We start from the raw sequence: 22,936 nt of genomic DNA, 5'->3' as shown, positions 1-22,936 counted from the left end.
TTCTATGACTTTGGAAATAATTTAATTGAGTCAATTTATTCAATGTGGAATTAAATTAGATGGTCGTGAGAATTGTTCAACTAGAGAATTTGATTTAAAAATTTTATTGAAAAAATAATTTGGAACATCTTAGTGATTTTTTGGAAAACTAATTTTGATAAAGTAAAATTAAATTAATCAAATTAATTAAAATTAATATAATATTTTTAAAAATTAATTTTCAAGTTAGACAATTGACCCAATGAGTATTTGAACTTGAAAATAGTACCCAAGATCGAAAATTGAACTCGAGAACAAAAACTTGAGACCAAAATAAAAAAAATGGTTGAACCGCCAAAAATCAAATTTTCTAGGCCCATTCAGGCAAAACAATGACGGTTCGGGGTGACAGGGAGAAGTGGCACTGACAATGGCACCGCCGGGCACGACAGTTGCGACGATGGTAGAACAACTATAAAAAATATACTCCTAATGGGATTGTACCGGGTAATTTAATTTCAAATTAACTTTTCCAAAGATTATATTGTTTTAATGAATTTAATATTAATATGAGATATTAAATTTAAATTAATATTTATATAGATAATATTTTATTAATTTAATATTAATGTGATTAATTTTAATCCTTGTTGAACTCTTTCTAAACTCTCATTATATATAAAGAGCATATGAGTCATTATTCTCATACACTTGAATTTAAAAAAGTTGTAAAGAGAAAATTTCTAGAAATATTATCGTTATTTACAACTTGACCTAAAAATTTAGAGAAATTATGAAATTGCCTCACTGATAATTTTGTAAATTACACTCAGCAAACGTGAGCTTAAGGATAATGAAAAAGACTATTTGATCAAAGCGTTTATCCTTGATGAATCATAAATGTATGATTTTGATATATATATTTATTACTTTAGATAACACAACAAGTTATTGTTTTTGAAAAAAAAAATTAAAACTCAGGTTTTCCCTTAAACCTATTTTTCGTTGCATTTTTCAAATCAAATTCGTGCATCACTCGATCGGATTCGTGCATCTCAATCGTCGCAAAAAGCTATCAATGACAACTTGACGTGCCATATATTGCGATTTGCTAAAAATTCAGTCGGGATGCATTCTTGAATTCACGGATTAGTGTATGGAATCCATTCAAACAATAATACGAAATTATAAATTTTATTAAGCACCTAATATTGAATTTCAAATCCTTACGTAAATATTATATGATTTGAAATTTAAAAAATTAACATCGACTTTTGATCGTTGATCTAATGATAGTCGGATATCTTCGAGCTCGTTCGTTATACCCACATGACTCGCATCATTATTCCATCTATTCAAATAATATATTATTTCAAAAATATGATAATTATATTATTGAATGAATTTTTACCTTATTATGAGTGGGAATACATAAGGGACGTTTACTCTAGGACGTAAAAATGATAGTTAATACCATGTCCATGACTGAAGGAGTATGCAACCATCGATTTTAATTTTTTGTGTGTCTGTCACTCAACACATCCCTCGATATAATGTTGCAAACATAGTTGCTCCCCAACTAAGTCGCCCTGCTTCTTTTAAGTTGACTAGTTGTAGTTGCTACCTTAAATGCATCAGTTTTCAAAATTTATCGAGCATTAGAATACCTTTAATTAACTTCAGGATGAATGCTTGTGTGCATTGTTCTCTTTCAACGAAACTCGTGGAGTTATCGATATAATTGAAATTATTTTTTGATCATTTCATCTCTATCCAGCTACAACTAAACTTGTTTACCACCTTGCGTAATAGTTGCTTGCAAATTATGCTCCAATCAACAATGCCCATTGCCCCCATAATGACTGTCCTATCCACCAATAAATCGAGTTATAAAACTACGTCATCAAGTCTAATGTCTTAAATTTTCCACCAAAACACTTATAAGTACAGGATCCAATTTAATCCCAAACATATAAGAGTCTCACCTCTTGTAAGAGTGATTCCATATGACATATTTAAATTAGAGTGTGGTTGATTAAGAAAAGTAGGGAGGTGAATAAACTTACATATTTCACAATGGGTGGTGGTTTAAGCAGCCATGTACTGTATAATCTGGTCATTTCATGCATATTTTTAAGGTTAAATGTAATAAAATCTCAGATTTTAAGCTCAATACGGAAGGGAAAATGGTGGTAGTCGGGAATGAGGGCTGAGTCACATTTATCTGCACAATGTCTTGAAGTTGACATTCCAACCTCCAAACATTAATCATGCGTGGATAACAACCCTATAGGGGCGGACTTTCCAAAAAAGTTGAAATCTCCTTAAAACATTTCAAAATTTCAGTAAACCTCCTATAAAAAAAATTTTAATTTTAAAAAGAAATCTCATTATTAAAATCCGGTAGTGAGAAGTCTACACCCTAAAAGCCAAGCCCCTTTCCGTTTTCTGTAATTGTCTTACCGACAATGACTCCTTTTAAGCTTTGTTATGGATATCGATTTCATTAGTTGTCATCACTATTTGCACCCATCGCCATCATATGCATGAATTTTATTCTTTTTTCACTGATCCACTTTTAAACCTCATTTGGGTCTCCACAACTTCTTTCTTCATTCAAGGTAGAGGATAAAATACTCCCAAGTTTTACTTTGGGATTAAAATTATTTACATTTGAAAATGATTAATCCATTCCACAACATTGAAGGAGAAATATATGTGCAATTGAGCCAACTTAGCCCACACAGCCTCACGCGTAGACATAATCATTCCGCAGGCAGATTTGTTTGGGACTCTATATGATGACGTGGCTGAAAGCGATTGGTCAAAGCTGCGTGGAGGTGCCTACCAGTTCCGTTGGTGGGACAGCATATATATAGGAAATGAAAAAGCCCACTGTCTACATTCGAACGGAACTTTAGTCAAGGATATATTAAACAGGGCAGTACAGGTAGGCGTCTCCTAAAACTTACTGGATCTGAATTCCGACTCCACTCAGGCGAGTTCTTCTCCTTCCCTTTTACCTTCCATTAGATGTCGGATGATGAGTTTCTCTAAGCGATGTCTTGATCTCTCATTTTGCCTCCGATAGGATTAGATCGATCCACTTTAGAAATACTTTCTCAGAACCTACTCTTTTACTTTTATTTGCACATTATAGTTCAGTAGGATTAAGTGCATGCGTGAACCCTTTAAATTGAATGAGATTGTGATTTGATCAGATCTTAAATTTGGATGGATGGAAATCCTCCTGTTGGTCAATTAGAATAATTAAATTGGCTTACAGCATGAAGATTTGGTACACAAACTTATTGGGGTTCAATCGACTATGTTATTATATATCTTGTTTAGGATTGGATGGTTTAGGCTGAATTTATTGATAATTCATAGGGGAGCTTTATGAACTTTGGGAATTTCAGCCTTGCTTTATTTCCTTGACTTGTAATTCTAATGGGAAAATCGTTTAGGTCTCACCTTGTAAATTGTGTATTGCCTGATATCCATTCTTTATTAATGCTCTTATCAAGAAACGTGATGTGTTTGCTAGTGTATATACCAATTTTTAGTTGTGAAGATTGGTGGGTTGTTTAACAGAGATGGCAACGGGAACAGCTCCACCAAGAGGAAGTGCAGCAGCAGCAGCAAGCCTGCGCAGGAGGAGAACAACAAGCGGTGGGGGTGCCTCGGGAGGGGCTGCTGGTACTATGCTTCAGTTCTACACCGATGATGCTCCAGGACTCAAGATCTCTCCAAATGTGGTGCTTGTAATGAGCATTGGTTTCATTGCTTTTGTTGCAGTTCTCCATATCATGGGCAAGTTTGTTCGTAGGGACTAGGAAGTATTCCAAGCGTGTAGCAAACACTTTTTCTTTTTTTTTGGTCTTAACAGGAGCAAACACTTCCCATTGTTATAATTTTTCAGTTTTCCTTATTCCTGGATTTGATTTCATTTGATTAACCCAGACTTTCCTTAATAATGCATAATAGGAGAAGCCTTCCAAGCAATTATGTAGCAGGCTGATGGATATATGACAGACTGGCAAATGACTAGGTATCACCTGGTTATCTAAAATGCAGTGCTTGCCATGAGCACTAGTTTCATTGCTTTTGTCGTAGTTTCCTTCTTTGGTCAAATAAGGGAACATTTATTTAATTTGCCATGAACATTTATTTTCTAGAGGTCTAATGAGATCAATAATAACAATAGCATCCAATTCAACAATGACATGAGAAATATTCAGAATTTGGCAAGTAAAGGAAATGATGGCAACCAACAATCCAATGCCCATAGTGATCATGTATAATATCATCTGAACCAGTAGCGCTTGGCTTTCCAAATCAAGAGTCAACACCGTCAAGTTTAAACTACCTAAGCTAGGCGCTGACCATTTAAACTCAACCTGTATGGTGGACGGACAGCCCTTGTTTTCTGAATTAAAAGACAACCGCGAGAGACATGGCTCTAGAAATAATCATGTTTTCATTCAAAGGTTCATAAAAAAATGATAGCTTTTCTCGCAATCCAAATGCTATGAACAAAGTAGGCCAACGGTGAGGGAAGATAGTATTGACGTAAGATTTCATTTGAGCCAAACTGCAGGCGGGAAAGGGAGCAGTCTACATAATCTTGCATTAAGTTGCAATCCCTTGAAAGATGGGGAATGGATTCAGGTTCGGAGTTGCAGAAAGGACAGCGGCCCCTGATGTCCCTCCCTCTTGTTCTAGGAGAAGTGCGAATAGGTGAGTTATATTTTGTTCATTGTTGTGGTTCAGTTTTCCTGCCGAGCCTGATTTAATTTGATTGGCCCCGACTTTCCTTAATATATATTTGACGGACTAGGGAATGACTAGGTATCCCCGGTTATCCAAAATTATCAAAATCTACTAAGAAAGAATCTAAGATTAACGGACAAATTAGCCTAAACCAATGGGGTGCTTAATTCACAATTTTTGTATACTTCTAAATGTATAAAATGAACTTGCAGTCCTCGGCATGCCATTTACAACAATGAATAAGAAGGCAGTAATTTGGAATAAGTTTTAACTGGCTTGTAATACAGAATTCTAAGGGACAATAACAATAGTAAGACTTGTACAGTTTACAGATACTCTAAAATTACAGTCCTATTACATTATGGCATTGAAAAGAGTTTTTAACTGGCTAGTGTGCGTTGTCAGAAACCCAACCAGAATCGATACTGTCGTCCACAGGTTTCAAGCCCCCACATGATCTTGCAACAGATTCAAAGAGTTTTTCAATCTCGGGTGCACACCTTATGAAAGATCGATTCCAGAAGTTGTATCTAGGATTCTGAAATTAAAAGAGAAAAAAAAAACATGGAACAGTTTTGACTTCATATTACATACCAGAAAAACTAAAAGATGATGTCACATTCAGAATCAATTTTTACCTTTATGAGCTCAATGAAGGTAATGAGGAGACCCCAAGGATGAGGTTTATTAACAATCAGCCGTTCCAACAAAACTCTTGTGATTTGCTCTTGGATAATTTCCTGTAGAAAGAAAAGTTATCCTCAGTCCATTAGAAATGCAATAATAATTTACTACCATGAAACAGAAGTTCTTCCTGTAGAAAGAAAAGTTTTATCCTCAGTCCATTAGAAATGCAATAATAATTTACTACCATGAAACAGAAGTTCTTACCTGATTCGCTTCGGCAAATAAGTATAGTAAGATGAAGGAGAAGTAATGTGTATGGTTGTTTGGATATCGCAATTGGTTCGCAATTGCATTGAGAAAAAGATAACGCCCCTCGGAATCAAGGTCTGCTATTAGAGTCTGGAAAATATCTAAGGCAGCACTAACTAAGAACACACTCATTGGAGCAGTGCTTGCTGCTGACTGTGCATGAGGTACTCTCGACTGCAGTTGCTGAATTGCCTAAAAGTAGTTTTCCACAAGTACTCAGTAAATGCCAGATGATATATTTTCAGAAGAAACATGTCATTCTACATTTTTCACCATATCATTAGAAGGATTCCATAATAAGGCCTCATTCCAATTAACTGGATGAGATTAAAAACAAAATACCTAGCAAATTAATACATGTTATGCATAGTGAAGATAAAAATTGATTACTAAATGATAACATCTAGAAAAGTAGAAGAAACTTTAGAATACCTGCATACCGACATATAGCACCAGTGAGTTGATTAATGGAACATTATAATGGGTACCAGCTGATGCTGCCTCGCTTGGTGAAAGGAGTAGTCTTTGTTTCAGTTCAGTTAGAAATGTAGATCCTCCTTGTGGCCTCATCTGCAGAGAATTTTTCAGAAAATTTTTAGCGAATAATTTAAAAAGGTTAATTCAATGGACCTTTGACAGTAATAAAAATTCCAGTGAAAAGTAGGAGAGAAGAATGGTTCTCAAATCTGAAAATGTTAGATAAGAGAAATAGGTTGATGTAAACAACCAAGAAACCAAAACGTTTAGGGAAAGGTAAGAAACAAGTTCATGAGTCCAGCACAAAATTAATAGTTAATTTGAGAACCTTGAGATACTCATCTACATCAGCCTTCATCTGTTTTGCCTTCAGAGCAGCATCAACCTCAGAAAGGATGCGAGGGGGTTCTCTGATTTCCGGAAGCAAATCAATCTGCACACAATGATTACAGAATTACTTTCTTGATTAAACTAAACAATACGAAGAGGAAAGGAGGGGGGGAGAGGGAGAGGGAGAGAGCATGATGAACTAACACCTTTAAGTTGGGAGTAGATGGATCTGGTAACCTCATATTGCGTGGAAAAGCACTAAGGATAATATTTCGCATCTGTATGCAGCTCGGAGGAATCACATCACAGAAGGTAAAATGACAATCACACAGGAACTCAGGGAAGTCATGAAGTAGAACCAGCAGCACCCTGAGTGTGCCTTTATACAGAAAATGAACCTAATATGCATATAATACAAGAGAGAATCAGTAGGACCATCATAATTTGTTTACAATGAAAACAAATAATCAAAAAAGTCCTTAGAAAGAGGCAAACCGGCACTCCGAGCTCAGCATTCCTCAAAAACGGCTCCAGGAATTGAAGCAAGTCTACCAGCAATCGTTGGATATAGGGCCAACCCTTCTGACCATTCCCGGTGAGCAATTTTGGCATGAAACTTCTGTGACTGACAAGCTCCAGCCATGCAAAACTATAACAGCAAAGCAAGCAATGAACTTAAGTAACAGGACTTACAAATAGCATCTTCCAGATTGTAAATGTGCATGCCAAATATTAATGCTCAACAAGTTATTGGTTTTCCAACTTCATCCTACCGGATGCAGTGTTCTCAGGATAGTCTTCATGGAAGTGCTCCTTAAAGCATTAATCAAAAGCAAAGTTGGTGGGGATAGGAAAGTGCATAAAAGCATCCAGGTAATTATTTTTTGGACATTAGATAGTTTAGCTATACTGAATGATTCGTGAGAAATAAAACAGTAACAGAAGCATTTAATTGTAGCTACCAGGTACCTTAACCCAGAATGCCCATTTATCATAAACCATACTACAAGTTAAGCCAACTCACTATAAGGTATCCACTCAAGGAAATAAGAATATGATGACTAAACCAACCCTTCACAAGGAAATTTTTTTACTCAAGACTAAAAATTGTATCTAAATGATGCTTTTCAAGAGGAGACAGGACATCCTAAAAGCATATTCTTGCATATATTAAAAAGTAATGCTACATTTGGTTGGAGTATTATTTTTTTCACATGTTTTATCACTGTTTAGCTATAAACTACTCGCAATTAGTAATTTTTAGCCACTCTAATGCCTTGTTTGTGGCAAAGAGAAGGAAAACTTTTCGGGCAAAGAGAAGGAAAACTTTTCGCTTATTTTGAAGAGGTCTTATTTTATACAAGAGTTTTTACTCATCTTTTTAATTGCATGTTTAAACTTGTACTAACAATTCTTTCTTTCATGACTATTTTAGAACATGTGTTAAATAAACTTTTTCCTCATGTTACTACACTAGTAACCAAAGTAGCATAAATGAACTCAATTCAAACCTGAAAGCAGGAACTTTAAGGGGATGGAGAGCATGAAATGCATTGGCAAAGGCAGTCAAGATCTGCAATAAACACAAAAATAATTAGGCTATTCAATGGCAAACTATCTTGGCTAAGCATATGCAGATGAATGGTACCTGAAAATTTGCACCATCAGGGACAGGGTCCAAGGAACCAAGATCTAACAGCCAATTAATAAATAATCTGAAATATGGTCTTGGATTAAAAGCTGCTTTCTTATCCTCAGCCTCTTTTTGAATAAGTCTTACAGTCACAGTCAAAATCTGTTCAGCACCATCAATATCATTACATATTTTTGCAAAACAAAATCAAAAGATACAAATAAAAGTTAAATAATTTTCACCTTGGACATAAGAAAGAGTTTACTTGATCCCTGTTCCACTGGGCAAAACTAAAGAAATTTCCAAACAGAGGACAAGTTAAAACATTTTAATGCAAATGAAACGTAGATCATATTAATATAATGAAAAAGAGGATATAGTAGGACCTTAAGGATTGACACCACAAGTTTTGCATAAATATCAATGGCCAGGAAAGAGAGAGTTTGCACTTGCTGAGGTGATTGTAATGTGCCAGAATTCATGAATTCAGAAGATAGGCAATGTGCAACAGAAAGTTCCTAGCATGAAGTAAAACTAAAAAATTAGTTCGGATCTCCTGAGTTCTCTTGTTAATTTATATGTAACACAAAGGGGGGAAAGAAGAGGCAAGGGGGAATTTCACCGTGATAATACGGAAAAAACGTTCTGTCATATCATCCCCTTTAAGCAGTCCATTTTGATGCAATTGTACAATGTAATGATTACAAGGTCCATCATTTGCACCAGGAAGCTCACAGATCTGGTACCATTCTGCAAACAACATGGAAACCTACAAAATATATAGAAAGAAAATTAACACAGGAATTGAGTGATATACCACTTTTCCTGCCATGTAGGAGAAAAGAAGAGAGGACGGTGAACACAGGGCATAGAAAAAAAAGAGTTTTATTGGGAGAAAGGGAGGAGAGAAAAGAGTAAGAAAGATAAATGACTAAAGTACGCCAATAGGAATAGTGCAGGCTTGCAAGGAGTACTTGCATCACCACTTTCAAACATTGGTGCAGATCCAATTATATGAGATTTTTAACAGGCATTTTTGTTAATTAATACCCATAGGTTTATATCTTGAACACCCTTAAAACCAACTTAGAATTTTCACTCCAACAGTATGAAGTGAAATCTATAATATGCACAAAGCATTATGCCTTCTTAGATACTGAAACAAATAGTCACCTGCTCCTTGAAGCCTGCAGGATCTGGTTCTAGAGCCTCTATATTACTATTATCTTCCCTGCTAGCTGGTGTGTGCCCAGGTGCCTGCTTCAAGAAAAAGATTTGAGCTCAGACATAATCTTAGTATATGTACGAATTAAACAATAACAAATTAAGCTATAACTTAAAAAATTTTATTAATTCCTCTCCCAAACCCTGCAACTGCGACTCCTCTTTTACATCAACAAAAGAAAGGAAAAAGAATTAAACAATATAACACATGAGAGGGCAACCTTTTTGTCTCTAGACTGCCTAGTCTTATCCTCCTTTCCAATAGAAGCACTGGATAAAACTGCCATACTTGCAGAAGGATTTCTGATCATCTCAATCAAATGTTGCAATGATTCAGAAGATCCAGGTTTTGAAGCAACCTGCACGATCATAACAATTAAGAGACCATACCAAAATAATCAAGTGGGAAAACAAAAGAGATAGAGAGGGAGGGAAAGAGAGAAAGATAAGACCCACCTTTGCCAGAGCATCAACAAGATTGTGGAGTTCTGAGATGACTCTGGATTCATCAGTAACCAAAGTTTGAAGAAGTGACATCGCAAATTCCGTAGCAGCTTCTGCAGTTAATGGATTGCATGAGTTGGGATTAGCAGAAATAACTTCACTAAAGGGAAAATTACTTGTGTACATACTATTCCTTCCCCCATCAATAAGTTTTGCCATAAGAACGTTGTACTCTGCAAGGTTCAGCAATTCACTTCGAATAAGGCCAACTGTGATATCTTTGTTGAACTTTCGCTCCTCATCCGAATATATCACCTGTAAGAGAAGAATTGAACAATCAACACAGATTGAGAGATAATTCCAGACATATCTAGCCACTACAACAGAACAAACCAATAAGTTATGCAAAAAGCCACCAAATGCAGAATACCATGGAAAAACTTAGCCAGAATACATCATTTTACCCATTAAAATGAAGTCCTAACAACGGCAAGAGATTAACCACTATAGACAGCCAACTGTTATAGCAGTTACTCGTACTCTCTTTACAAATAAAACATGTAACAAGTTTAGAATCCAAAGCAATGGAGCTATAGGACTCCATAACTAATATTTACAGGCAACTAATGCAACTTCACTGTTTTATACACCAAGGAAAACAAGCCTCCTTCCAAATGCAGAACAGAGCATACCCAACTAGTAAGCTCCTTAACAGCAAGCTTGCAAACATCACGGACAGCTGCCAGAATAGCAAGATGAGCATTGACATGAAGACTATTGGATGCATTCTCATATAAGCCTTTGAAAACCTGCATATGCATTGAGAAACAAAATCAAGCAATTTCACAATATAAAATAAATAACCAAAAAATAAAAATTCCCCCCACAATCAGTAGAATACCTTTTGAGCCACAGCAAGTGCAGCCTCATCCCGACTTACACATCTGAGTATGATTTCAGCTACCTCGGAGATCAGTCCCTAAAATAAAAATGTCATAAAACAGTGCTCAAATAATATAACCAAACAAAAAGAAAGTTCATTGCTGATACATAAATAACATAAAATACATAGCTGCAGTACATGGAAGTTGAAGAAAGTTAACAATACCTCAATGTCAGCTTCTCTGCCATCAGTCGTCACCAAACTTTCCAACTGAATGGTTTGACAAAGAGTCAGAAACATATTTTGACAGATTTCAATGTTTAATAGGAAAAACTCAAACTCAAGTAGTACAAGCACAAGAGTAAGAGGGATGGCAGCTATAGTCTAAGGGATATTGTGCATTTATCACAATATTTGAATGTGAAAAGGAATATGGAAAATAAATACAGGAAGAAGTTGATAGTTGCAGACATCAAAGTCATTCACTGATCCAACCAAATTCTCCCAGAACCCAAAAGATAGCAGGATAAATAAGGCAGGAAAAAAAAATGGAGTTGCATTCAACCTTCAGAGCAACAAGCTGAAATTTATCCAATGCATCCCTTGTGCTCAATGAAGCCTCCGAGATGCTACTTCCAAGACGCTCGGTTACGGCAGATGAAGGTAACGGCTGTGGTGTAGGTCCCAGTTCCTAGCAACCAGTTGGGAGCATGCGTCAGTAAAAAATAATGACTACTAGCACAAAATTCATCCATACAAAGTTTCTCACTTTTACTGCATCAGTGGTCTCCACTGAATGCAATTCAGGGGCCAAAGTTGTTGAAGGGAATGAAGCATTGAGGGGATCGTTTTCAGTAGTCTGCTGGGTAAGAGCAGCTCCTGCGCCAATATGAATTGAGGAAGCACTGAAACAGATTTTATCAGCTACAAAAGCAGAAAAAATCAAAGAGACCAAAGTATCATTTAAACTGACCCACCTTAAAAGAGCAGCTGACGAAGTTTCAATTGCCTCAGAAGTAACATCCAATTGTCCCAGAGTTCCAGGGCCAGATGTGTAACCAGGGGTACCTTGCCCTGATGTTGAACCAAATGTGCCGGTTAGACCAGCATCACCAGATAAGCTTGAAGGACTAGCAGACATAGAATGTGAATTCTGGCCAGATTGATTTTGCCAAGGAAGCCGAACAAAGTCCTACAGGATAAAGAGGACAAACAAGCAGGAAGGATCAACTATCAGTGCCTTCCTTCTCGAACCAAAGTAATCCTTGTTCAAATGGTTATTCAAGACTACCTCGTACACTCGCTGCTGAGAGAGAGACAAGTGACCTGGTTTAGGTCGAAGAGCCTCAGGCACAACACCCACAGAACCTTGTCCATACATGCTTGGATCAAAAAATGTGGGATCTCTATGCTTTCTTCTTAAAGAAAGTTGAGTAGCTATCTCTCCATCAATTGTTTGTATTGCCTATATATTAAAGTCATATAGAAGGAGAGCGGGGAGGGGGATAAAGTTAGAACCAAGAACAGAAGATCAGTTAAAACACATTAACTCTATGCCAATTTTCTAAAATCCCACCTCTATGCAGAAAAAAACTACCACATGAATAATGCATTACTGTGAAAAAGGAAGCCTAGAAACCAATATCTGATGAACATTTTCATTAGAACAGTTAAGAGTCACTAATGAACCCTACTTATGAACCAAATCCATGAGATTCATAGATATTACAGAAACCAACTTAAGAACCAAGGTAAGAGTCAATCCATGAAAATCAAACCAAGCCTATCTGCAAAACTTAGCTCAATGAAACACGTATGCACAAAATACTATTGATCAAAAGCAACCATATGACCTTATCAGTAGCAGCCTGTTCAATCACTGCACAGCCAAGATCAAGGTTATCATTAGTAACAAGCTGAACAGCTTGTTCTAGAAGATCACTCCCAACACTCAAACCCTGAAGTGAATTCCTCAGCTGACTTGATATAGAGCCACGTAAAGGTTCCTAGAACATCAAAACAACATATTAAAACCATACAATAAAGTTGACAAGGCATGGAATAACAGAAAATACAAGATATGAGATAAAACCTTGCATGTAACATGCGCTAGACTTCCAGCCAAACTTGCAACCATCAAGTGTGCAGCATTATAGATCCGTGTCTCGTCTGATTCCATAGCATAATCCTAAATTGCATTTGATTAAAGTGATTTAAGACTAAGAATAGTGATTCAATGACTTGTTCAAAAAGTTGGTTGTAATCATTCCAAGATGATACCCAGGCATTTCAGGAATATGCTCCCTATAACTTCTAGGAGACAATTATAAATCATACAAACATAAACTTAAAAGAAAATATATCCAATGATTGTGAGAAGAAATAAAAGCTTTATATAGATGAACAAGAGAAACAAAATTGAACTCTAATAAGAACAAATACTAGAAAATACAGAAAAGTAACAAGACAGTTTCTGAAAATGAGCTAAAGGCAGTAAACCAATATGGAGATAAAAAAAAGGAAAGTCATCTTATTGCCTTAACAAAATGGATTGAATAAATTTAAAAGTACTTGGATCTAAGCTTCATTGACTTGACATTTCAGACCTTTAAAACAAGCTCCTTGGTTGTTTGAGTTGCTATAGAAACACTGCGCTGAACAATACCAGCTACAATCTCTTTGATAGCTCTGTCCATTGCAATTGGAACTACCCTGCATCACATTATATGCAGAGTTAATCACCAAGGCACCAAGCAATGTATAGAAAAAGCAGGAAATGATATGACAACAGCATAAAACCTCTGGAAGTGCATGTGCAAGCCTAGAGAACTGAGCTTCTGATTGATAATAACATGAGTTCCAATGTTAGGAATTGACGTGGACAGCTGCAAAGAAGACAAGGGTGAAGAATCTAAATAATAAAAAAAGTTAACAATTCTTTGAACATGGAAGAATGAAAACAAAAAACAGCCATACCTGACTAACAGAAAAAGGTGACTGTGATGGAGTGGCTTGAAATAGTCCTTGTGCAGAAGGAAGCTGATCAGACAGGCCTAAAGCAGCTAGTTTTTCATCCTCCACCAATGCACCAGAAGAAAGACGCAAGGGCCCAGCATACTAAAATAACTCCAAGAAATAAATATTAACACATGTAATTAACTACTAATAGCAACTGCAAAAATAAAAAATCAAACCTGTGATAACAAATGTGTGGGGCCACCAGAATTTGGTGGACTAGCACCCTCAAGAGATAAATCAACATGATTAAGTGGAGAAATTATTCCAGATTTAACTTCTGCAACCACTGGGGCTTGGGATACCCCGACATCTTTATTAGAAAAATCAGGATTCCCCTCGAGTTCTCTTTTACGATCCTTGAGAAGAGAAGTCGGTGAAATGTCCTTCATATCCACACCAAGGTTCTTGAATAGAACCTAAAAAGCCAAAGAGAAAAAACACAATAAGCAGATAAATTAAATGATTACCAAGCTTCTGTGAGGAAAACCACAATATTGAAGAAAAAAGACCTCATCTTCATATGGCATGCTTAAAATATATAACAGTACCTCTATGTCAAACTTGAGATTCATTTTCAAGTTCGGCATTGAGTAAATCTCAGCTAGTAATGACAGAATGCCCATGGTCCAAGGATTAGGGGGTTGGTATGCCAGACTGCTTTGACACGGCTCAAGAATCTGCAAAATGTAACATATTTATGATAACCCAAACTTAAGGTCAGCACAAGAAATCAGTTAATTTTATAAATAATCATACCTTTGATGTAAATGGGATAACTGCAATCATTAGCCCCTTCTCATACGCCTGGAAAAAGCAAAAGTAAAAAATGAATAAATTCAAATCAATTGATAGATCAGTAGACCAGATGTCATAGATGGGCATAAGAAAAACTGAAACAATAGGTTGTATAATCAACTAAAAGTTTAAACTTAAGAAACAAGTACCTCTATAATCAGAGATTTGGGATCTATTTCACGAGCTCTCAGGACTTGATTTCGGCCAATTGTTAACTTCCCAAGCCAACTACCCAAATTTTTTAGCAACGACCGCTCTTCAGAGCTTGATTTTATAAGCTCAGATCCCAACAAAACCTAAACAGTATATGGGATAATAAATCATTTTTTCAGTTATTGGTCAAATTATTCTGCGTGGCTAAATTAATTAAACAACAGAAACCTTGCAGTTCTCATATGTAGCCTGGATGATCGCCTTAGTCAAAGCCTTTGAGTTAACTTTGTCAAGAAACTTCAAATACAAATCATGAAAATTTGGCTCAATGCTTGCTCTGCAATAAAGCACATGAATAAGTTAATTCAATAGTAGAAAAATGAGCAGGAAATATAAACAGTTCAGTTGAATAATCAATGGCATACCATACAGAAAGAGGCATGAACATTTATGTTAAATAAAGTATCTAAGTCTGACCTTTTCATAACCATGTATTGGGCAAACCAAGGATAGTACTGCTCTTGCAGGATTTCAGTGAACTCTTTTCCTTTAGCTTCAATATTTGCAACCGAAATATTATTGATTATGAATGATATCTTGTCTTGAATCTCAGATGCCGGAGCCTACAAATAAAGCAAAATTCAACATTCCATGATCATCATTGAGTGGATTAATAGTCTGTTTTGATGGAAGAGAACTAGAACGGAGTAAAGGGAATATCCTAGCTGGCTTGGGAGTTTTTTATGGGAGGGAAGGGGATGGAGGCAAACTAAAACCCCCCAACAAATCACTTTTTAGAGACCCTCTGTTTGGGAGCATTTAAGAGTCAAATAGTCCACTTACAAGCTTTACACGAACCCCTTTTCTCCTAAAAGACTATTTTAACAACTTTAGGGTAAAATGATGACATTATATAGACTCTCTATTTGCTCCACCCAGTCCACTCCCAAACAAGATGATGCATAATCACGTACTTTTCCACCTGTTTACTCATTCTATCTTTCACCTGCAAACCATGTAAGTCTGAGCCAGGTAGGGAAGAACATCAATGGTTCCAAACACAACAATTCTTACAGCCACACCAGATTGGAACTAATAGCTAACTTGAATGTTTTTGGCACTTCCATTGTAGCAAATTCTAAATCCTTTTCTTTCATCATAGCCCAGACCACAATTACATACGGTTTAAATAGATAACATCATCTATAAATATGAAATCTTTTAATTGTTTCCATGTCGTTAATAGCAGGAGCAAAAAACATAGAACTGTGATATTCATACTGATTAATAAAAAATTAAAACAATTTTCCATATACAAATTAGATGGTTGACAATAACAGCTCATCAAATACCTCTATGGGCGTCTCTCTTCTCTCGGCAGCAGCAACTAGTGTTTCAATGTTCAAAGCAGAGCCAAACCCTGTAATAAAAACAAAAGATTGTTGCATAAGTGCACGTAAAAGTATCAATGTTTTATGGAAGACTGCAAATGAAACATCCCAACAAAGTTATGGAAAATTATTACTAGTAGAAGTAACGCCCCGAGAAGATCGAACAAAACCAGGGGAAGCAGACAGCATAGACGAACCACTGCCTACACTTTGCGACTGAAATTTAAGGAACAATATTAGCTGTAGATAACAAGATCCCACATACATCACAAAATAATAAGTCAAGAGGCATACTACTTTCTGAATACTAGAAGCATCACTCAAGGGAGCAACTGAAGGCTGCCCTACAGAAGACACCAGTGGTTTCACATCATTGGAAGATGCAGCAGGGGCTTTAATACGATCATCATGAGAACTATCATGTCTTGGAAGCTGAAGTTGAGAAGAAAGTTGTGGCCCTGGCTGAGCGATGCTAGAGCTATTTAACTGAAATGGTGACTCCAAATATTAGAAAAGAAAGCAATAACTCAGATTGCATAGATCAAATAAAAAGATCATTGGCCCGAAATACGGGGAAATCCTAACACAATGGCGACCAGATCATCAGCAAGTTACAGATTTTTTATCATATTAAACTTCTACAGCCAAACACATCGTACATTATAAACTTCTCTTGAGTTTGCTGCACCAACTCAAAAGCATCTCTTTATTTATTTTTAATACTTATACATGCATGGATCTAAAAAGAATAAACTTCAATGCAGGCTATAAAGAGAAAAGAAACAACTGATTTAACAGCTAAATTCTTGAATGACAGAATCTTAATATTATTGTATCACCATATTATATCCTGCTGAACTCTTAGATGCAAACCAAATAAGATATCATTTATAGCCAGCAAAATGAGCCAATATTTAATTATATATTATCGCCAACCTAATATCTATTTTGTGACATCATTATTTGTAAATTTAAATTCTACATATGCAACAACAAAAAAACACCACGATTTACCTCCCCGTTTACTGGGGTCACCTGAGAGGAAGCCTGGTGATGAACAGAAGGATTGTTGCTCCCATCTGACTCCAAGTGACCTGATGAAATCCTGATAAGAGCTCGTTCAATGAAAGCAACAAGCTCTGAATGAGTGGCACGCAGGTGAGATATCTGTAAAATATGGTTGCAATACTGCGGCCACTCAATCAGACGATCCACAAACTGCTCCAAGGCCTTGGTTCCAAACAAAAACATCTGTACATGAGATAGACCATCAGTAATTCATTAATAACAACTAAATTACTCCTTTACACCTTCATCGGCAAGAAACCAAAGATGAGAAAGAAGACAACACTAATGCTAAGAAATAACTAACTTTTGAATCTGCAGGTTTACGCAATGCATCTAGAACACAACGCAAGGCAATTCCAAGAGTGAGGTGAGTTACAAGTTGATGCTTGATAACAGAGCCTGAAATTCCAAAAGCATGAAATAAGTTTAATAAAAAGGCGGGCTTGATAAAAGAGCCTAAAAATTTTATCCACACCACATTAACAAAAAAAAAAGAATATATTTGTAGGTCAGAAAACTATATAGCAAGCTGAATCAAATAAAAGGATAAGTAAGTTATAGACTAAACAACTAGAGCTTTACATATATTTTGCACATACTTTTAAAAACATTTATCCAGATGGATCATGATAACCAAAGAAAGACAAAAGTGATGGCAAAATTTGAACACTAAAACAGCAACAAAGTCTTACACATGAAACATATAGCTAATGTAACAGCCAGAATGGCCCTGAACAGCTAGGATAAAAATTGGTATATTAGGATTATATTGTATTATATAACTCACCAAAGAGAACTGCAGCAATTTTGAGCTGTCTTTCTGGATACTTGGGGAAAAATCGGTATTCTTCAAACAGATTCGCAATCATGCACTCAAATATCAGTTGTTCCCTGTTATAAACAGCTCATTGAACCATGTCTTAGGAATGAAATTTTCTAGTAAATCCAAATTTTCAAATAATGATAAATGTTAAAGCAGATATAGAATGTGGCATAGAGACATGATGAATGCCTTCCTTAACCAAAAATATATATATATCAACCAGATGCATCGAAACTAGTACAATCACATAACCTATTAGGCATGCCAATAGACAAGAGTGGTACTGAATCTGAGAATATTTTTGGAGCAATGAAAGCAAAACCTAGGAATGGTACTGAAGCAACAACATACCTTCTCACAGAAGAATCCTTGAATCGGGCAAGCATTTGAACCATTGCATCAGTAGTCAACTGTTCAGAAAACATTTGATGAAAGTAAGAGTTTGCTTCTGCCTCAATATCATCTCCATATCCATCAGAGGTTGAAGACTCTGTGGACCCACCATTTTGCAACTTTGGAGTAGAATCCATTATTGTCACATGCAACCTTTCCATTTCCTCGAGAAGCTGAGTAGAGGCTATCACCCCAGTATTAGCTTTAAGAACCTGCACAGGATACATACACAGGAAAAGCAGTTAGTTTCCAAAAAAAAAATATACCAGATGTGGATTACAAGAATAACCAATTAACAGTAGTACCTTGATAATGGTAGAACTAGCTTCCAAATAAAGATTCAAAACAGCAGTACTATGATGGAAAGGTGTGGCAGAAAACTCTTGTGATCCACCAAACTGTATCTCCTTCAAGAACTTTAGGCACTCCTGAAAGTTGCATCAGACATGTCAGCCAAAACATTCTTAGGATCAAATTAGCTTCAGTAATCATAAAGGCTGGAGAAGGACTTGATATCACCTCCAAGAAAACATCTTTATATGTATTCAGGTTACTACTCAACCACTTTTCAAAATCTATGACCTCTTTCCTGGAAGCAAGGACTGCTAATCTAATGCCAGAAGGAAAAGGTATCATCTCCAGCACTGATGATAGAATCTGCAAAAACAAATAAGATACCAGAGAAATTACCAAAAATAAATTATCACATTCAAATAAATGTACTTTCTAAGGAATGAAATATCAGAACACTACTGAAAACTTAAAAAGAGAGAGAGAGTGAAAGAGAAGGAACAATTTGACATTAGCAGCAGTCTGATGCAGAATAAATGTTTTACCTCACAGTGTGACGCAGAAGGAAAGAAACATAATTGAAAATCCAAATTACCTTTAACTCTTGACAAACTTCCAAAATTCTAATCATGCCGTCTGGCTCACTGTTGTGTACTTCTACAAATCCCCGCAAGACAAGATTAGCCTTCACATTCCATAGTTCAAGTACCATACCAGCACCCAGAGCATTCTTAATTATCATTGGGAAAACTGTGGAAGTTACATCATGCAGGAGGAGATTATAAGCAGTCTGCAAGCATAGGCACAAGATTTATTAACCAAAAGTTAAAGATACAAAAAAGAAACATCAGACAGCATGAGAACATATTGAGATTGTGGACATTTACATTAACATGTGCCATCCCAAGAAGCAGGACTTCAGGGCAGTGTTTTAAGGGGTAGTCAAGCATTGATCGAACAAAGATGGTGTGACCCCTTTCAGCTAGTTGACATAGCACATCTAAGAGGTCAAGACACAGCCAGGCATGATTTTCATTTGCAAGGTGAAGCTTATGGCCGTACACTGCATCCATATAGGCCTGAAAGATTGAACATTATTCCTACTGCAAATATAGCGACAAGAAAAGGAAAGACTACATTTACATAGCTCTTACCAGCTTCCTCGAAGAATGGTCAAAGGTAAATACATCTGGCACTGCTGATACAGCATATTTTAGAAAAGATAGCTGACCTTCACTATTCTTCCACATGGACCCACAAATGGCATGGAGTGGAAAGGGGTCCTGCACAAAGAACGATAAAAAAACTAAAGCAATACAACAAGCAAGCAACTTCACACTAAAACAAAATCACAATACCTGGCATGCATGTTGATATACAGACATGAAAAAAGTGAATGCTGCTTCACTAGGAATGTAGAACCCCTCATGATCCAGGTTTTCAATAACACGAATCCAGTTGGTACCAGGAGCCTGTATTCAGCATGCGTTACAAAAATAAAGAAAATATGCTCCTTGAGGAAAGGGCTATTGGTAAATCAAAAGACGTCAAGAACCGCATAAAGCAAAAAAAGGTATTACTCACAAATTGCTTTATAGTTTTTACGAGAACATCAATGTTCCAGGAGCTCAATGAAGGCAAATCATATGAGGTGTTGCAACCAAGGGCCAGGCTAAATGTTGAAAACATGGTTTGGTTGTCCTCAAGCCCTGCATAGGTGAGGACAATCGTGCCAAGTATTCTAGCTATAGTCATCTCTGTTAGAGGTAAGCAAAGAGATAAAATTTCTTTGCAGTGTGCAACATCAACAGTGCATCCATAGCCTAGTTCCTTAATGATATCAGCCATGCTCATTTCCTTCTCCATTTCTTCTAAAAGTGCATCAAAATCATTTTCTCCAGATTCATTGAAGAAATCCATTTTCCTGCAGAATAAATAAAGTGAACAAAAGATATATTATCACAGAGTGATTAAAAAACTAACAGACAACATGACACTGAAGCTTGCATGATTAACTGCAGTTTTAGATGAGAAGAACACCTTGAGAAATTAGCCCCATGTGATTCATCTGAAAGTATTGGAGTCAAAATAAACTGTGCAGCACCGTTAGCTTGAACTAGAGATAACATCTGCATAAAGGAATCTACATGCTTGGAAAGAGCACCAGAGCACTGGAGGAACATAACTACATTCTGAATTTGCTCAGTAGAATCGAAAGAGGCAGTATTCAAGTTCAGTTCCTCAATCTGAGCCATACAGAAATTCTTCCCTAGAAAAATGCAAAAGCTCCACTTTCATCATTTTGATCAGCAGTGTCTAAGAACCTAACTTAAACTAATCAACGGTACATCCATTTAACAAGTCAATGCCCATTCAAACAATGTAACTTACCACAGATTTTTATATCAGGATTTTCAGAACCAGATAAAGCAAGACCAATGCCAATTTTCTCAGACATGGAAAACTGCATTGCTTTTGAGAAATTCTCCAAAAAGTTCTCACTGATATCCATACTTCTTAGTGACTGACAGAAGACAGTACAAAAATTTGGCTTGTCCATTGCATGTCTAAAAATCGATGCTACAACTTGTTCAGATTGCAAATTCTTTGAATCTGTCTTGTGAGAGTTCAAGCAATCTAAGCAGGTCTGCAACACCAGAATGCTTCCCTCTATACCATATTCGATGAACTGCCAAGAATAAACAGGCAACATCAGCATGTTATCCAGAAAACTGCATTAAATTGAAAAGTATCAAACAAAAACCCCCATCCAAGCCTGCTAGTTATGTCTCTTGACACCTTGACAAATCAGCGGTATCTTAGATCTTAGTCTTCCTTAACATTCCTGTACATAAAATCCTACGTATAAGACGGCACCAAACTAGTTAATCGTGTAAAGAAAGAGCTACAACGTGATCAAGCAATGAGTGTCAACTAGATCCCAACTCAACCTAATTCTATTAGCATACATTAAATCTAACAGTTACTTTTGCGTAATTTTAGGGTTTTTGGAGTGACCAGACAAATCATTAGAAATGCAACAGCAAAAAAAATCCCAATAGGCGTAAATGACTACAAAAAAGTTGATTGAGAAAGGGGGAAAACCTGGCAGAGGTCTCGAGAAACTGAGTCGGCGTTGGCTTCGGTCAAGGACTGGAGCAGGAACCGAACGTGAGTTGAGAGCGTGGACGAAAGGTTGAGCATGGTCAGGAGAGACGGATCACGAGGGTTTACGGTGAGTGTAAAACAAATATAAGAGAAAAGAGAGGGATTAGGTTAGGAGTGGCGCGGTTAGAGGGGCTCTCAAGATCAGGGAGACTGAGAGAACCGTTGAGAATAAGTGAGAGAGTCGAGAGCTGTTTGGATGTTAGAATTGGGACAAAAGTTGCGTTTGGTGAAGTGAGAGGGAGACTAACTAATTCCGAAATGTTTAATTTTTATAGCTCATGAAATAGACTCGAAGATAGCTTAATCATATAAAAAAAGGTAAAATGCAATTATATTAAGGTTTAAATTATACTTAATTTTTTTCCACTTTTAGTACTTAGACTATTATTTTCGTTTTGATTTGCACAAAATAAAAATTTATAAATAAAAAATATATAAACACGTTTTAGTGCATTCAAACATATATATTTTTACAATAATAATATTTATGTCAATCGAATTAATACTTAATCAAAAATTTTATTTATTAGATGAGTGTTAAAATAGTTTGTTATAACATAAGAAATAATGAGTTCAAACTTTCGTAGATAATTTAAATTTATATAACACATGCATTACTTTAGTTGGTTAGAGTCAAAATTTTCAGAATTGAATCGTTAATCAAACTCGCCAGATCACCTGTTCATCGATCTGATTGATTCGTTCAATTTAATTAATAAATTATTAAAATTTATAAAAATAAATATACATATACAATAAAAACTTAATTCAACAGTTTCATTTGTCTTGGTTGTTTTAAGTTATGTGTCCACGCTTTCTCAAAATTTTTAAATTATTTTACTTTTACAAAATTATTAAAAATATGTGAATTTAAAAATTTATTTAATAAAAATATTAAAATGTATCTTTCGATATTTAATTATAAATATATTAATTAATTATATAATAAATTTAAATTGTTTAATAGATAAAATGACAATTATTGTTAATTATATTTTATATAATAAATACAAATTATATTGTTAATAATATGTATTAATTAATTATATAATAAATACTATTTTATTTTAAATTAAGAATTAAAAAAAGAATGTGAAGCCGCAACAAGAAAAAAGAATGTGAAGGAAAAGACAATAAAAATTAAAAGAATGGAAAAA

General features: G+C 35.8%; 2 protein-coding genes across 7 annotated transcripts; one reads left to right on the top strand and one right to left on the bottom strand.

Annotated features, from left to right (window-relative positions):
* Positions 1–2,825: 2,825 nt before the first annotated feature.
* On the top strand, positions 2,826–3,910 carry LOC107911888 (protein transport protein Sec61 subunit beta). 2 transcript variants are annotated; one of them, XM_016839864.2, is made up of 2 exons: positions 2,826–2,977; positions 3,574–3,910. In XM_016839864.2, the coding sequence occupies exon 2, from the start codon at positions 3,576–3,578 to the stop codon at positions 3,813–3,815; it is 240 nt and encodes a 79-aa protein (XP_016695353.1). In that variant the 5' UTR covers positions 2,826–2,977; positions 3,574–3,575; the 3' UTR covers positions 3,816–3,910. The 2 variants fall into 2 exon arrangements, with proteins under 2 accessions (XP_016695353.1, XP_040936820.1); XM_041080886.1 differs by having other exon boundaries at positions 2,884–2,929.
* A 983-nt stretch (positions 3,911–4,893) lies between these two features.
* On the bottom strand, positions 4,894–22,024 carry LOC107911887 (CCR4-NOT transcription complex subunit 1). Of its 5 annotated transcripts, XM_041080884.1 has the most exons (52): positions 21,717–21,845; positions 21,411–21,456; positions 21,003–21,300; positions 20,652–20,880; positions 20,196–20,535; positions 19,970–20,083; positions 19,766–19,894; positions 19,499–19,690; positions 19,207–19,401; positions 18,840–18,977; positions 18,626–18,748; positions 18,279–18,532; positions 17,892–17,995; positions 17,409–17,503; positions 17,051–17,287; positions 16,331–16,522; positions 16,171–16,252; positions 15,998–16,065; positions 15,123–15,268; positions 14,874–14,982; positions 14,642–14,788; positions 14,454–14,501; positions 14,246–14,374; positions 13,874–14,113; positions 13,656–13,796; positions 13,479–13,564; positions 13,286–13,391; positions 12,772–12,867; positions 12,533–12,685; positions 11,971–12,144; positions 11,657–11,871; positions 11,449–11,584; positions 11,245–11,370; positions 10,905–10,949; positions 10,698–10,775; positions 10,489–10,605; positions 9,985–10,111; positions 9,809–9,909; positions 9,574–9,711; positions 9,302–9,385; positions 8,751–8,897; positions 8,515–8,646; positions 8,371–8,418; positions 8,144–8,290; positions 8,007–8,068; positions 6,991–7,144; positions 6,702–6,893; positions 6,494–6,598; positions 6,121–6,258; positions 5,644–5,880; positions 5,391–5,492; positions 4,894–5,290 (listed from the first exon to the last, which is right to left on the bottom strand). In XM_041080884.1, exons 3-52 carry the CDS (start codon positions 21,169–21,171, stop codon positions 5,141–5,143), a joined length of 7,017 nt encoding a protein of 2,338 aa, XP_040936818.1. In that variant the 5' UTR covers positions 21,172–21,300; positions 21,411–21,456; positions 21,717–21,845; the 3' UTR covers positions 4,894–5,140. The 5 variants fall into 5 exon arrangements, with proteins under 5 accessions (XP_040936818.1, XP_016695348.2, XP_016695352.2 ...); XM_016839859.2 differs by lacking the exon at positions 21,411–21,456 and having other exon boundaries at positions 21,717–22,024; XM_016839863.2 differs by lacking the exon at positions 21,411–21,456 and having other exon boundaries at positions 16,334–16,522; positions 21,717–22,024.
* Positions 22,025–22,936: the final 912 nt, after the last annotated feature.

Source organism: Gossypium hirsutum, chromosome A11 (assembly GCF_007990345.1).
Source record: "Gossypium hirsutum isolate 1008001.06 chromosome A11, Gossypium_hirsutum_v2.1, whole genome shotgun sequence".
Classification (NCBI taxonomy): Eukaryota; Viridiplantae; Streptophyta; class Magnoliopsida; order Malvales; family Malvaceae; genus Gossypium; species Gossypium hirsutum.
This window is presented reverse-complemented; position numbering and strand designations above follow the sequence as displayed.